The sequence below is a fragment of the Delphinus delphis genome, chromosome X (genome assembly GCF_949987515.2).
Source record: "Delphinus delphis chromosome X, mDelDel1.2, whole genome shotgun sequence".
NCBI lineage: Eukaryota > Metazoa > Chordata > Mammalia > Artiodactyla > Delphinidae > Delphinus > Delphinus delphis.
The window spans coordinates 23,251,022-23,265,730 of NC_082704.1; the positions used below are offsets into that span (position 1 = coordinate 23,251,022).

The 14,709-nt window shown below is 37.4% G+C and overlaps 1 protein-coding gene across 7 annotated transcripts in view; it reads left to right on the top strand.

The window, feature by feature from the left end:
• Window positions 1-3,112: 3,112 nt before the first annotated feature.
• The window catches only part of THOC2 (THO complex subunit 2), a 102,781-nt gene continuing 91,184 nt past the window's right edge, over window positions 3,113-14,709 (top strand). For all 7 annotated transcript variants that reach the window (XR_009517971.1, XR_009517973.1, XR_009517972.1 and 4 more), the window contains exon 1: window positions 3,113-3,195. Coding sequence is in view for 4 of the 7 variants with exons in the window: in XM_060001960.1 (XP_059857943.1) it covers window positions 3,125-3,195 (71 nt within the window). In the remaining 3 variants the exon portion in view is untranslated. The remainder of the gene's footprint in view (window positions 3,196-14,709) is intronic.

Genomic DNA, 14,709 nt, shown 5'->3' on the forward strand with positions numbered 1-14,709 from the left:
TTACTTTCAAACTTTCTGTGTCCCTGTGTTTTAGAGATGTCTCTTAAAAATAGCTAGCCTTCTTTAAACCCAGACTGATAATCTTTACTTTTAACTGGAGCATTTAGTTCATTTACATTTTATGCAATTTTTGATATATTTAAATTTAAATTGGTAGGTTTAAACTTCTTCCTCTATTCTCTCTGTTCCACTTTTCCAAAAAATTTCCCTACCTTTCTTGCCTTTTTGGGATTGATTTTTTTCCTCTTTCTCTTTCAATTTTTTTCCCCCTCAGATAGTTTGGAAGATATATAATATCCTTATATATTTGTAGTGGTTATCGTAGAAATTTAATATGTATATTTAACATAACTAAGTCTTTGGTTAATAAAAACCCATTACCAATACTCAGCATTCACGGGACAGTCCCACAAAATGTACGGCTTTCGCATTCATTATTTATTTTATTTATTTTGTCTTGTTTTGCTATTATGTGCTTCCTTCTTGGTCCCATTATCTGTTGTCACTGAGATAATAAAAAGATTGCTTGACCTTACAATTACCTAGAATCAACCAATCACTCCATGCATCAGGCTGTCAATATTGAAACTACCCAATCCCTAGCCTTCACCACAGACCTCAGTCCCTGCCTAGTCCTTTGGTACCTGTGAGCCAGTGAAATCATCAGGGAACAGTACCCCCAGCTGCTGAGACAATACCAGATGCTGATAGCAAAGAAAAGGCAAGCCAACAAGGATGCGAAAGATATGATAGCTTTGCAATCTTATGGAGCAAAAAGCAATTAGCTGTGAGCAATTCCTAAAGGAGTTATCATACCATGTAAAAATAGTTCTGCAGGCTCTAGGAGAGGGGAAGAGCAAGGCCTCAAAGGGCATCACTGCAGTCAGGTCATACCACATTTGTGGCATACTGAGTAGCATGCATACTGCACACAGTTCAGTGTTTGGAAGAAGAAATCACTGTGATACAGTGGCAAGGTAAGCCACAATACAGCAGAATATTATAGCTCACTAGCTCTCAACAGGGGGCTATTTTACACTCCAGGAGACATTTAGCAATGTCTGGAGATACTGTTGTAACAACTGGTGTGGGAGGTGCTACCGACATCTAGTGGGTCCAGGCCAGGGATGTTGCTAAACACCCTACAGTGCACTGGATTCCCCCTGCCTTCTGCAAAGAATTATCTGATCCCAAATGTGGATAGTGCTCACTGCTGTAGATTATACCGTGAAGTATACATAAGCATCAGGATAGTTCTTCTTGTATCACAGAGGCCATCCTGTAACAATGATTTCAAACTCTTTAGGGAGGATGATGGTACAATGAAGATTCGCTATACCATTCTGTTCACTTTAAAAATATTTCATAATAAGAAAAATGAAAAGATCAGAGGGAACTCATATCTCTGAACCTCCTTGAAGTGGCAAAAGATTTTTTTTGAGATGTCACTGAAACTGAACGGTGTATATTTTCTAATGGGTGGCTTTAGAATTTCAGAATCAGACAGGACATTAGACTAGATATAGCTGATGAAAAACAATCATAAACAATGTAGCATTTTCCCCAACTGACTCTAAATACAGCCTATCCCCTGAACAGTTTTTCAATGCAAATAAACCTGGTCCATTTGGTAAAACTTGCCAAATTTAGATATTAGTTCTAAAGTTCATACATTAATATATGTGTGGTAGGATTTCTTCATTTCATTTGTCTGTATTTTCTAAATTTTCAGCCAAACATGTATTTTTAAAACCTCTTTATTTTGAAAAGTTGCACAAATAGAACAGAGAATCTGTCAGTCCTTCACCCAGATTCCTAAAATGTTAATATTTTACATTTGCCTCATCATCCTATCGTTTTTTTCTGAAATATTTTAAAGTTGCAACATGGTTCACCATTATCTCTAAATACTTCATATTTTCTTAAATAAGGACTTTCACATAACCACAAAACGAGTATTAAACTCAAGAAATTAACATTGATACAATATTATTACTTAATCTACAGATATTCAAATTTGGTCAACTGTCCCAAGAATGCCCTTTTCAGCAAAATAAAAAAAATTTTTTTTTTTCTGGCTGGGGATCAGTTGTTCTGTTGTTTTCATTAATCTGGAAGAGTTCCTCAATCTCTCTTTGTCTTTAGTGACCTTGATGATTTTGAAGAGTGCAAGCCAGTAATTTTGTAGACTGTCCCTTAATATGGGCTTGTCTGATGTTCCCTCGTGATTAAATTCAGGTTATGCGAATTTTGGCATGATGAATACTACAAAATTGGTTAGTGTTTTTCTTAGCACCTCATCAGGAGGCATATGACGCCTATTTGTTTAATACATAAGGATGCTTATATTCATCAGAGTTAGGAGGGTGTCGGCCATGTTTTCCGACCGTAAAGTTTCTATTTCGCCCTTTGAAATACGAAGTTATCTCGTCGGGAGATACTTTCAGACTATGTAGTGTAAACAACTCGTTTCTCTTCATACTTGCGCCCCCTAGTTTTGCCTAAGGTTACAATGACAGCCGCAGACACAGTAGCTGTCAGCCCTGATGGTTGCAAGCGTTTCCCAGGGCCGATTTATCTTTCTCGTAAGATTGTATCCTTCGGATTAGCAGAATGCCTGGCACACAGTAATCGGCTGCCTCTTCCCCAATTTCTTTGATCTCAGCGGGGTGTATTGTAATTGATCTGTTTATATGTTTGTCTTCCCCACGGACTGAGCTCGTTGAGGGTAGGCATCATGGCTTATTATTTCTCTGTCCCCAGTGTCTAGCACATATTAGGTGCTTTAAAAAACACAATTTTGAATTAGCGGTCTGGAGTAGATGCTACGGAAGAAGATAAAGGCTACGAGTTGGCCTGGGGATGGCATTTTTCCTGTCCTAAAGGGAAGGGGGGGCAAGGTTTGCAGAGGGCCCGGCCAGCGTAGTCACTCTGCGATGGGACCCACGGGTCCCAGCCACCTGGTTGGCAACAGGGCCTCGGCCTTCCGCAGGGTGGGGTGGAAAGTGGGGCGGGAAATCGAAAACCGAACTCGCGACTCCCGGCATTCCTCGTGGGCGGTGCTCCCCTTTGACCCCTCGCTCGCGTGCTACACATCCGGGTTTCTGCTACTAGTGAGGGGAAGATGGCGGCCGCGACTGTCTTGGTTCCCGTAGAGTGGATAAAGAACTGGGAGAAATCAGGGAGAGGCGAATTGTGAGTGTCCGGGCTGGAGGCGGGCGCACGGCCGGGCTGGGCTCGGGCGTCAGCCTTGCTCTCATATTTGTGGGGAGGTGGTGGTGGGGAAGAGGTGTCCCCTCCCCCATCCGGGTGGCGGGTGTGGATGGTTGTCTAGGAGTTTCGAACTCGGGGATGAGAGGTGCTGGTAGTCGCCGCCGACCTCCTGCCTTCCCCGGCTTCCCAGAAAGCCCCGCTGCCCGCCGGAGCTTGTCTTTTTTAGCCTCTTAGCGGAACTCTCGTTTTGTCCCTACGGGTCCCTGCGCTTTCGTTCCGTCTCTTTTTGTCCCCCTCATCGCTTGAGCTCACTTGGCTCCTTTCTCTTCACGGGGCCGCGCCGGGAGGGTTCGGAGTTTCAGTCTGTCCCATTTCTTTACTCTGCACCCGTTCGACTCCGCAGTTTGGAGCCCGGCGCCTCCTCTGCCCGAAGTCCGAACCGTCCCGGACTCCCTCCCCTCCTCTCCGCCCGCCGCCGCGAAGCCCGGGGCTTCGGGAAGAACCCCGCTTGGCACCTCTCGTCCTCTCCGGGAGCTGTCTCTCGGACTGTCCCGGCCTCGCGCGGCGCCGCTGCCCGTGGGCGAAGTGTAGCAAGGATTGCCGCTTTCCCCGAAGACCTACCGGCATTTCTTTGCTCCGTCTTTTCACCTTAGAGCCGTTTCGGGTTGGAATCAACTTTCGTCATTAAATGTTCCTAAACCCCATTTTGTCCTGGGACTGCAACTAATTTTGGCAACTCTCCAAGGTTCTCGTGTACCTAGAATAACGCGTTTCCTGTAGACCCAAAACTTGGGTTTGTTTTTTTTTTTTTCCTTTCAGTAATACAGAAAACAGTAATTTGCTATAACCGCGGTTTCCTTGCCCCGAATTTCAGCTCTCCCTGTCTCGGGGGGAAAATTCTCTTAAGCGGCGGAACAAACCCCAGATTTTAAAACAAATAACTTACTGCAATTTTTTTCCTCTGAATCGCTTTATTAATTAAAGCTCAGCCCCGTCTTAGATTAACTCCTGTTAGCCGTTTTTGCCGTGGTTGCGCGCCGATCCCCGTAGTCAGTTTACGGTTGCTGGCGCGAGATACGGATCTTTGAAACTTCGTTACTTGGAACGAAACGTGGGGAATGCGTCGGCCGATCTTGCGCGTGTAATAGCGCCGGCCTATATGGCCCTCCCCACCCCGCTGCCGCGCTCGCGCTGCCTTATGAAGTCTTAGTGTGAGCGCTAGACTTGGATTGCCTGGGTAAGCGGCAGTTTTAGCCACTTAACTAGCCGAGTGACCTTGGGTAAGTTCCTTAACCACTTTGACCGTTTCCCCTTGAGTAAATTGGGAATAATAAGTACTCAAAGCATTGTTGTGAAGACTAAATAACGCCTGTAAAGCACTTGCCTTATAGTAAGTACTCAAGTGATAGCTATTAAAAGTAATATTATTATTCCAATCTTTAGATATTTAAACTTCTTTGGACAGCTCTTGCACTTAAAGTCTGTACCACTCAGGTTAGCAATTAATTAGTCTCTGACTCTTTCATGTATACTCTTGTACTCTAACGAATTGAGAGACCCTTGAAGAGTGGGGACTGTCTCACGTTTTCTTTTGGTTCAACCCTCCCGTCCCCGTCCTTCCCCCACCCCCCATAGCCTTTCTAGCATATGCTTAGAGAGCTTATTTTGTTAACTGCCAGAGAAGTCTGTTTGATAAGCATTCATTTTTAACTGTTAGGAACATTTTCCAAATCCTTGTACTTGCTAGTTAACAAATAGCTATTAAGTCTCTTGTGTGCAAGGAAGGCAGGATGGGAAGTTACCAAACCAAACCATCATTTTCATCTATATTCGATTAGGATAACCCCCCAAAACGGATAAATCAGTTCATTGTTGTTTTGTTTACTTTTAAAGCCAACAGTTATTTAGGGACTGTCATCTGTAGATTGCTCAGCTTCCTCCTTCTAGCTAACTGTTTTTGACAGTTTTACTATGACTCCCACCTTAGAATGAGTGGTATTCAGGGTAGGAAATTCTGCTTGGCTTCTGACTGGCAGTGGTTGGAGAAAAAGTCATGTAGGAAGTCGAAATACCTAGTCAAAATGGAATTTTGGATTCACTTTATGTATATTTACATGATCCATGCTACCCATCATAATTTCTGTGTTTGAAGAGCTGCTTCAAAACTGCTATTAGGACTTAACGTTTATGTAGTTAGTGCATGGCTTGTGGAATGTAGTTTGAACTATAGTAGATCCAGATCAGTTTAGTCAGTTTTATAACTGTTCTGTTACATGAAGAGAGTTGTGTGACAATAATGAAATAGTGTAAATAGTTGTTAGTTGTATGAAATAGTCAAACAAATCACCATCCAGTGCTTAGTCTTCATTTACTGGACCTCTTTTCCCTCTTTGAAAACTTTGTTGCATATAGTCTAACTTTGGAATTTTTGTATCTTGCTAAAGATAGAGTTAGCATTTTCATTTTATTAGAAAAAATGGTATTATAAATATATTACAAAAAATCCTTTCTTTTGTCTGAAAAACAGCTTCTTAAAATATAAACCAGCAGCTGGAAATGTTAAAAAAAATGTGCCACCAAATTATTAATGAATCCATTTATATATTTGGCTTTTAAGGTATGACCAGTATTTAAAATTATATCTTGGGTGGATTTTTCCTTTTTAATGAGATAAATTAGCAGATGAGCTTTAACTTGACTGAAAGTTACCTTTTTAAAAAACTGCATGATATGTTTCATGAGGTATTAGTTCATTTCTTGTCTGTCTCAGCAGTGTAAGTCTGTATTCTGGGAGTTGTAGTCAACTTCAGCAGCATAGTGAACATATGCAATGTATGGGATATTTTATAACTTTGAGAGGGCAAATTCTTAATTGTGCCTCATGAAAAGCAACTGTCTATTAAGATGGAAAGTCTTGGCTTTGAAGAATAAATTTTGTTAAGTAACTAGGGAGAAAAGAAAAACTGTATTTTGCCTATCTGAATGGTCCATCACATACTTAGCTAATCTGTTGTTTCCAGAGATACTGATTATGTTTTTCATGGTAAATTACAGAATTCTTAAAATGATCTTTTCCAAGAGATAGCAAAAGGACAGAGGAGGACTACCAAAACATAATTGTCCTTTCCAGTAACACTTAGATCTGCTCTTCAGAGTTTCACATCTTAATACAAACTCTTTGAAATTCTGCGACATATGCAAGATATGGATTTAATCACTTTAATTTTGGAATTAGAGCTCTAGTTTCTTGATGATTTCATATTAGCATAGGGTTTGCCACGATTAAGCTAATAAACTTGCATGTACTGGTAGATCCAGGGGAGAATTTTGTTTTTAGTAGGCATGATTAACACAGTGAGCTCAGCATTTCTTTGTGTCACAAGCAACCTTAATGGAGGATTTATATTCCAAGCTCTTAATCTGAAGATGTTAGCCTCATGTCAATACTTAGTTTAATTTTGAAATACTTGTATTTGTTGAATATCATCTATTTGTCTGTTTAAAGAACTTAATTCTTTCTTTTAAAAAAATTATACATCAATTAGAAATTTTTGTTGGGTGTTACCTTATTAATTACTGGTAGTTAAAATAAAGTTTTAAAATTTAATCGCCAAATGTTTTGGTGCCATTCTTTTTCTTCCTCTGCTACTAGATGACATATTCCAGAACTTATGGAAGTACATTTGGATGTTCATTAAATGTTGTCTGTCCTGAATTTTTTGGAGGGAAGTTGGAGGAGGGAGTTTATAGCAAATAATAATTCTAAGAAACTTCAGTGTTAGTATTTAAGTCTTTTTTTTTCTTCAAAAGGTGCTCTAAGTTCAGCTGAAGCTTTATCTGAAACCATTTCTTTATGTCTTACTTTTCATTTGGCATTTGTTTTCTCATTTGACCTGTGTTCATAAGTCTTGGTCTTATTTCCCTGGTAAGAGAAATTCATTCTTCAGAAAATGTTATAGCAGTATCAGAACATTTTTCCAGGCTACTGCTTTCTTTGTTTGCTAGAAAAATTAAATTATTCTTTAGTTAAGGTAGTGTGAGTGCTATTAATGTACTTGTGAGCAGGAACTTCTGTTGTCTTTTTTAAGATTTCCTGTTCCCTTTCCTCCTCATAAGTGCATATTTTCATTTTCTTAAATGCATCTTTCAATATAAAACTACATGTCCCAATATTCATTTTTGTGGGTTATGTCTCTCTTCTATCAATGATAATAGAGGTAGCACTTGCTTAACAAAATGCAGCCTTTTCTGTTGTTTTGTTTTTAAAAATTAATTGAAGCACAGATTGACATCAATTTTTTATATGTAGAGCCAACTTTGAGATGTTGAACATAATCAAGTAGTGCAGGTTGTGTTGTGTTTTTTTTTACTGGAAAATAGGACCAAGTAAGACGGAAAGCCAAATACTCATGTTAAAGAGTATTTGCAAAATAACATTAAGTTCTTGGAAGAACTTAAGACATTTTATTCAGTTTAAGATTCACAGGAATTTGACAGAAAGTATATTCTTTGTTCTCAGGGGCCTGAGATAGCATCTCCACAGTAGCACCAAACTGTTATAAAAGTGGAAAAAATGGTAAACTCAATTATTTGGAGGTTATTAAAGGACTAAAATAATCAGTTGAATTTGTACCGAGGCAGAATATTTGATTATTTTTAAAACCACATTAAAATGGGCAACTGTTGGAGGTAGTTTTGTTTTCCTCCCTTTAAAATTTAGGGTAGAGAACTAAAACTGTATGAGAGCTGTAGTAAGACACCCAACATTCAGAAACAATTGTTTCTTTAAGGATACTTAAAGATACTTAGGATACTTAAGGATACTTCTGTTAGTGAATTACTTAGGGGAAGAGCTGGGACAAATCTACTGATTGGGGGAAAATTCTTAGTGATTGTTTTTAGTTTCCTCCAACAACTAAGGCAGAAGTGTTTTATACTAGGGAAATAAAAGTATCTGTTATACAAGTAAGTTGCCTTATCATAATAACCCATCAGTGATTCCTTACACAATTTGAGCAAATCTTTGAGATGCTTATTAATAGTTCATGATGACATTATCATCTGCATCCTTTAATGAATATGTTTGTGGCCTTGTGACTGACAAGATGAAATTACATTTCAATGATTTTTAAAAATTATGTAACAATGACTGTACCATTAGATTAAGTGGGATTTGGAACACTGACATTCCCCCCTCCCCACTGGAAGGATTATAACAAAAGACATTTGCATTAAGCTTATTAAAACAAATAGAAAATGAAGCTATTGAAAATGTGAATAAGCAAACACATTCATTGTAAGAAGGAATATTTGACCTTGCTTTTTAGTAGCCTGGGTACGAAGGGAAAGATGAGTTACTTGATGTCCCTTGCATTCTTCTGTCAAAGATGCAGTATTTCCTGCTACTACATTCTAAAGGGAAACGAACCTCTGGGGACAGTGAGAACCACAAGGGGGAATTGTTTCAGTACTTTATAGCAAATATTGAAGCAGCCTTGATGCACCTTCTTATATATTTACTCTTAACAAAAAAGGAGCTAAGTATCAGAAATTTTTAGGTTATATTCTCTGATGATAGTCTTGAAGCAGATATTTTTGTATTGCCTAATGTAATGAAGATTGATTTTTTTTAATCTGAGGTAAGTTTGTGGTAGGTTTAACTTATTTTGAGAAATTAAAAGCTTACCCACTGTCTTAACACATTGGAAGGCCTATCTGGTTCTCAGAAGTAGTTGAAAGTACTTGGGGTCAAACTTAAATCAGCTTATTTAACCATTTCTAAGGTGCTCTCTGAAAAGTTTTTTTTTGTTCTTTTAATAGGAATTGGTTAAAAACTAATAACTAAATGAGATTTTCAAACTATGCAGATTTAATTTAGTAATTGTTCTTCAGTGGCAAGGTATTTTTGTTCTTTGGTTTTGAAAATAATTTTGTGAGACCTACAAATGAATTGTTGACTGGGAAAAGTTTATTGAACCGTACTCTGCTCATTCTGATGAAGAAGTATTGAAATAATCAAGACACAGAGAGGTGAACTGCAAGGGCATGCATAATCTGCAAAGTCGATAATCTCTCTGTGGATGATTGTCATGTGGCATCATATTTCACCTTAGATGTGATATATAAGCATATTCTGTAAGTCTTAAAGTTACTTGTTTTATTGACTATGGAAAGAGCATTGCTAGACATAAAAGAGTGAGAAACATGCGCATTCATTGGTTCTCTTCTTTTTCGTTAGAGCTTTGTACAGCTTGTAATAAGAATATTTCTTTTTCTGAAATGTGAAATTAAAAAAATACAGAAAAGTACATAAAATCTAAATGTAGAGCTTAAAGAATCACTGTAAGATGCACACCCATGTAACTCATATCCAGCTCTAGTCAACATAATCCCCCTTCCTGATTGCACCCTCTTTATCTCCCCTGTGGTAACTGACATTTATGGCTTTCTCTAGTTTTTATTTACAGTTTTGCTACCCAAATAAGTTTAAGTTTGCTCTTTTTGAATTTCATATAAATGGAATCATAGAGGGTGTATTCTATTGTATCTGGCTGCTTTTGCTCAACATTATGTCTTTAGGAATCATTCATATTTTTGCAAGTATTTGCAGTTCTTTGATTTTCATAGTTAAAAGATACTCCATTGTATAACTATACCACAATTTATCTCTTAGGCTACCAATGAACAATTTTGTTGTTTTGAGCTTTTGGCTGTTACCAACAGTGCCAATAGAACCATTCTTATACAGGTATCTTAGTGTACACAGCATGTGTTCTTGTGGGATATATACTGAACTGTAGAATACATACATTGTATGTGTGGCTAGGTTCTAGATTGTGATTAACTTTAGCTCTGCTAGATACTGCCAAACTATTTTAAAATATACTCCCACCAGCAGTGTATGAGAGTTCACCTTCACATCCTGGCTAACATTTAATATTGTCAGACTGTAAATTTTTGGTCAATATAATATGTATCTAATGTTATTTTCTTGGGGCTCATATTTTCATAGGCATTTTTCCCAATTTTTAAAATTGAAGTGTAGTTTATTTACAATATTATATTAGTTTTGGGGGTACAGCATAGTGATTCAGTATTTTTGCAGATTATACTCCATTACAGGTTATTATGAGGTAATGGCTATAATTCCCTGTGCTATACAGTATATCATTGTTGCTTATCTATTTGATACGTATTAGTTTGTATCTGTTAATCCCATACTCCTAAATTGTCTCCCCCTCCCCTCGCCCCCCGTCCCTCTCCCCTTTGGTAACCACAGTTTGTTTTCTATATCTGTGAGTCTGTTTGTTTTGCATATGCGTTCATTTGTAGTAGCATAGGCGTCTTTTTCTGTGTTATTGGCCATTTGGATTTCTGGTTTTTTGTGAAATGCCTCTTTATATCTTTTCCCCATTTTTCTGTTGGATTGTTTGCACTTCTTTCATTGATTTGTGGGAGTTCTTTCTGTAGTCTGTATTTGTCCCCTTTGTGGGTTACATTGTATGTGTGGCAAATATCTTTTGTTATTCTTAGGCTTGTACTTCCACTCTTATGGTGGTGACTTTTGATGAGCAGAAGTTGTTCATTTTAATGTAGTTAAATTTATCAATCTTTTACTTTTTGATTAGTACTTTTTTGGGTTTACTAGTTTCTCTCCATTTTCAGGTTAATGAACTTATCCTATGATTTTCTGGAAACATTATTTTGCTCTCCCTTTTTAAGTCTTATCTAACTGGAGTTGATTTTTATGTGTGCTGTGAAGTAGGGGTTGCAATATATTGTTGTGGTTGACGTATATGAAGAAAGTTCAGCCTCACACATAAATAGTTGGCAAAAGGAGGAGAATTTTAGTAACCTTTTCAGATAATTGTAGATATTCTTTGATATCATGTCAAAATTTGTCAGGTGGTAGTTTGTTAATGGTTTGTTGCAATGCCAAATCCAAAACCATATCAGTGTACTTTTTGTACTTTGTTAAATTGAAATCCAATTGTCTCTCTTTTACTTGGAATCTGTCTTTTACCCATGCATTATTTTGCAACGTCATGCATTGGTCATTTGGAAAATATTGGTTCACTGAATGATGCAGCACTTCCAAATATTGACACAATACATTGTATAATATAAAAACCCCCCACATTCTTTAGTATCATCACTGAACTTATCGGGAAAGTTTTTATGAATTGGGAACTAGCCAAGTCCATGGTGCCAGATAAAAGTTTTCCAAAATTCTAATTTTTGTTTGAAACCTTACATTTTCTCATTGGCAACAAATACTCTCAGTTGTTTTTCTTGAAGTGACTGGCTCTCTTGGTTCATTTTTGAGAAAATGCCTGCCAAAGACCCAAATCCGAATAACCATAGTTTGTCATTTCTTTCAAGTAAAAATGGTGTTCTGTGAAAAAGCAGCTAGTTTAGCTCAGAATTCAAACAGTCGTATAGGTGATTTTCCTGGAGACAACCATGGTATTTTGGTGTGTGACAGAAATGTTTTATGTATACTTTCCAATTTGTCACATAGAATATTAAAAATATGTATTTTTAAAAAAGGCATGTTCTCAGGGCTAGGATTTATTAAAATTAATTTTCACTACTTCATTAAGGACATTTTCTTTATTGTAGATACAAACACATAACATCAGATAAATCTTAACACATTTTAAAGTGTACAGTACAGTATTGTTAACGGTGAGCACAGTGTAGTACAACAGATCTTTAGATCTTTTTCATCTTGCTTGACTGAAGTTTTATACCCATTAAACAGCAAGTTCCCGTTTCTCTTTCCCCCTAGCCCCTGGCAACCACCGAAATTCTACTTTTTGCTTCTATGAGCTTGATTACTTTAGATACCTCATATAAGTAAAATCATGCCATATTTATCCTTCTGTGACTGATTTACTTAGCATATATCTTCAGGGCTCATCCATGTTGTATATGACAGGATTTCTTTGTGCCTGAGTAATGTTCCATTGTATGTATACACCATGTTTTCTTTATGTATTCATCTGTTGATGGACATTTAGGTTGTTTCTATCTCTTGGCTATTGTGAATAATTCTGCAGTGAACATGGGAGTGCAAATACCTCTTTGATATCCTCTTTTCAACTCTTATGAGTAAATACCTGGAAGTGGGATTGCTAGATTGTATGATAGTTCTATTTTTAATTTTTTGAGGAACTTCCATACTGTTTACCATTTTACATTCCCACCAACAGTGCACAGGGTTTCCAGTTTCTTCATATCCTCCCTAACACTTATTTTCTGTTGGTTTTTAAAGAATTAATTTTTTTAAACAGGTGTTTTAAGGTTCACAGAAAAATTGAGAGGAGGTTACAGAAATTTCCCTTACCCCCTGCCCCCGCACATGCACAGCCTCCCCATTATCAACATCCCCCACCAGAGTGTTACATTTGTTACAACTGATGAACCTACATTGATACATCATAATTGCCCCAAATTCAAAGTTTACCTCTGTGTTCACTCTTGGTGTTGTACATTCTATGCATTTGGACAAAGGTGTAATGATGTGTATCCATCATTATAGTATCAGAGTATTTTTACTGCCCTAAAAATCCTCTGTGCTCTGCCTATTCATCCTTCCTCCTAACCCCTGGCAACCATTGAACTTTTTACTGTCTCCATAGTTTTGCCTTTTCCAGAATGACATTTAGTTGGAAACATATACTATGTAGTTTTTTCAGATTGGCTTCTTTGACTTATTAGTGTCCATTTAAGGTTTCTCCATGTCTTTTCATGTCTTGATAGCTCATTTCTGTTTAGTGCTGAATAATATTCTATGGGGTCAGTGTACCAATTTATGTATCCATTCACCTACTGAAGTATATCCTGGTTTCTTCCAAGTTTTGGCAGTCATGAATAAAGCTGCTATAAATCCATGTGCAGGTTTTTGTGTGGACATAAGTTTTCACCTCCTTTGGGTAAATATCAAGGAGAGTGGGATTGCTGGATTGTAAGGTAAGAGTATGTTTAATTTTGTAAGAAACCACCAAACTGTGTTCCAGTGTGGCTGTACCATTTTTCATTCCCACCAGTGATGATTGAGAGTTACGTTGTACCACATCCTCACCAGCATCTGTCGTTGGCAGTGTTCCAGATTTTGGCCATTCTGATGGGTGTGTAGTGGTATCTCATTGTTTAAATTTCCATGTCCCTGATGATATATGATGTGGAACATCTTTTCATATGCTTATTTGCCATCTGTATATCCTCTTTGATGAGGTGTCAGTTAAGGTCTTTGCTCATGTTTAAATTGGGTTGTTTGTTTTCTTATTGTTGAGTTTTAAGTGTTATTCGTATATTTTGGATAATAGTCCTTTATCAGATGTCATTTCTGGTTTTTTTTGTTTGTTTGTTTGGGGTTTTTTAATAATGACCACCCTTACAAGTGTGAGGTGATGCCTTATTGTGGTTTTGATTTGCATTTCTCTGATGATAAGTGATGTTGAGCATCTTTTAATACACCTATTGGCCATTGGTATGTCTTCTTTGGAAAAATGTCTATTCAAATTCTTTGCTCATTTTTAAATCAGATTTTTTTTCTTGCTATTGAGATGTAGACGTTTCTTAAATATTTTGGATATTAGCCCCTTATCAGATACATGGCTGGTTTGCAAACATTTTTTTTTTCCATTTCGTAGGTTGCCTTTTCATTTTTTTTTTTTTTGGCCGCACCGTGTGGCACGCAGGGTCCTAGTTCCTTGACCAGGGTTGGAACCCATGCCCCCTGCAGTGGAAGCATGGAGTCTTAACCACTGGCCCACCAGGGTAGTCCCCTGCCTTTTCATTCTGTTCATTGTTTCTTTGCTGCGCACACAAGTTTTAGTTTGATGTGCCACTTGTCTGTTTTTGCTTTCATTGTGCTTTTGGTGTCATATCCAAGAAATCATTGCCAAGACCAATGTCATGAGGCTTTCCCCCTGTGTTTTTTTCTAGGAGTTTTACAGTTTCAGGTCTTATTTTTATGTATTTGATCTATTTTGAGTTGATTTTTGTATATGATGTAAGAAGTGTCCAATTTCATTCTTTTGTATATGACTATCCATAATGCTCTTGAATTATCCATAATGCTCTCTAGTGACTTTTTCAGTTTAGTTGTTACATTCTTTAGCTCCAAAATTTGGTTCTTTTAAAATTTTCTGTCCTTTTGTTAAAATTCTCATTTTGTTCATGCATCATTTTCCTGAGCTCATTGAGCATTTTTATGATGGTTATTTTAAATTCTTTGTCAGATAATTCATATGACTCCAATTCTTTAGGATCAGTTTCTGGAGACTAATTTTGTTTCTTGTATTGGGCCATTTTACCTGTTTCTTTATGTTCTTTGTAATTTGTGTTGGTATCCTTGCATTTGAAAAAACACTCTTATCCCAGTCTTTATGGACTGCTTTAGTACAGGGGAAGGCCTTTACCAATCAGCTTGGCTATAGATTCTGGGGGCCTCTCAATTTTTTTCTCTGGATATGTCTTCTCTGGACT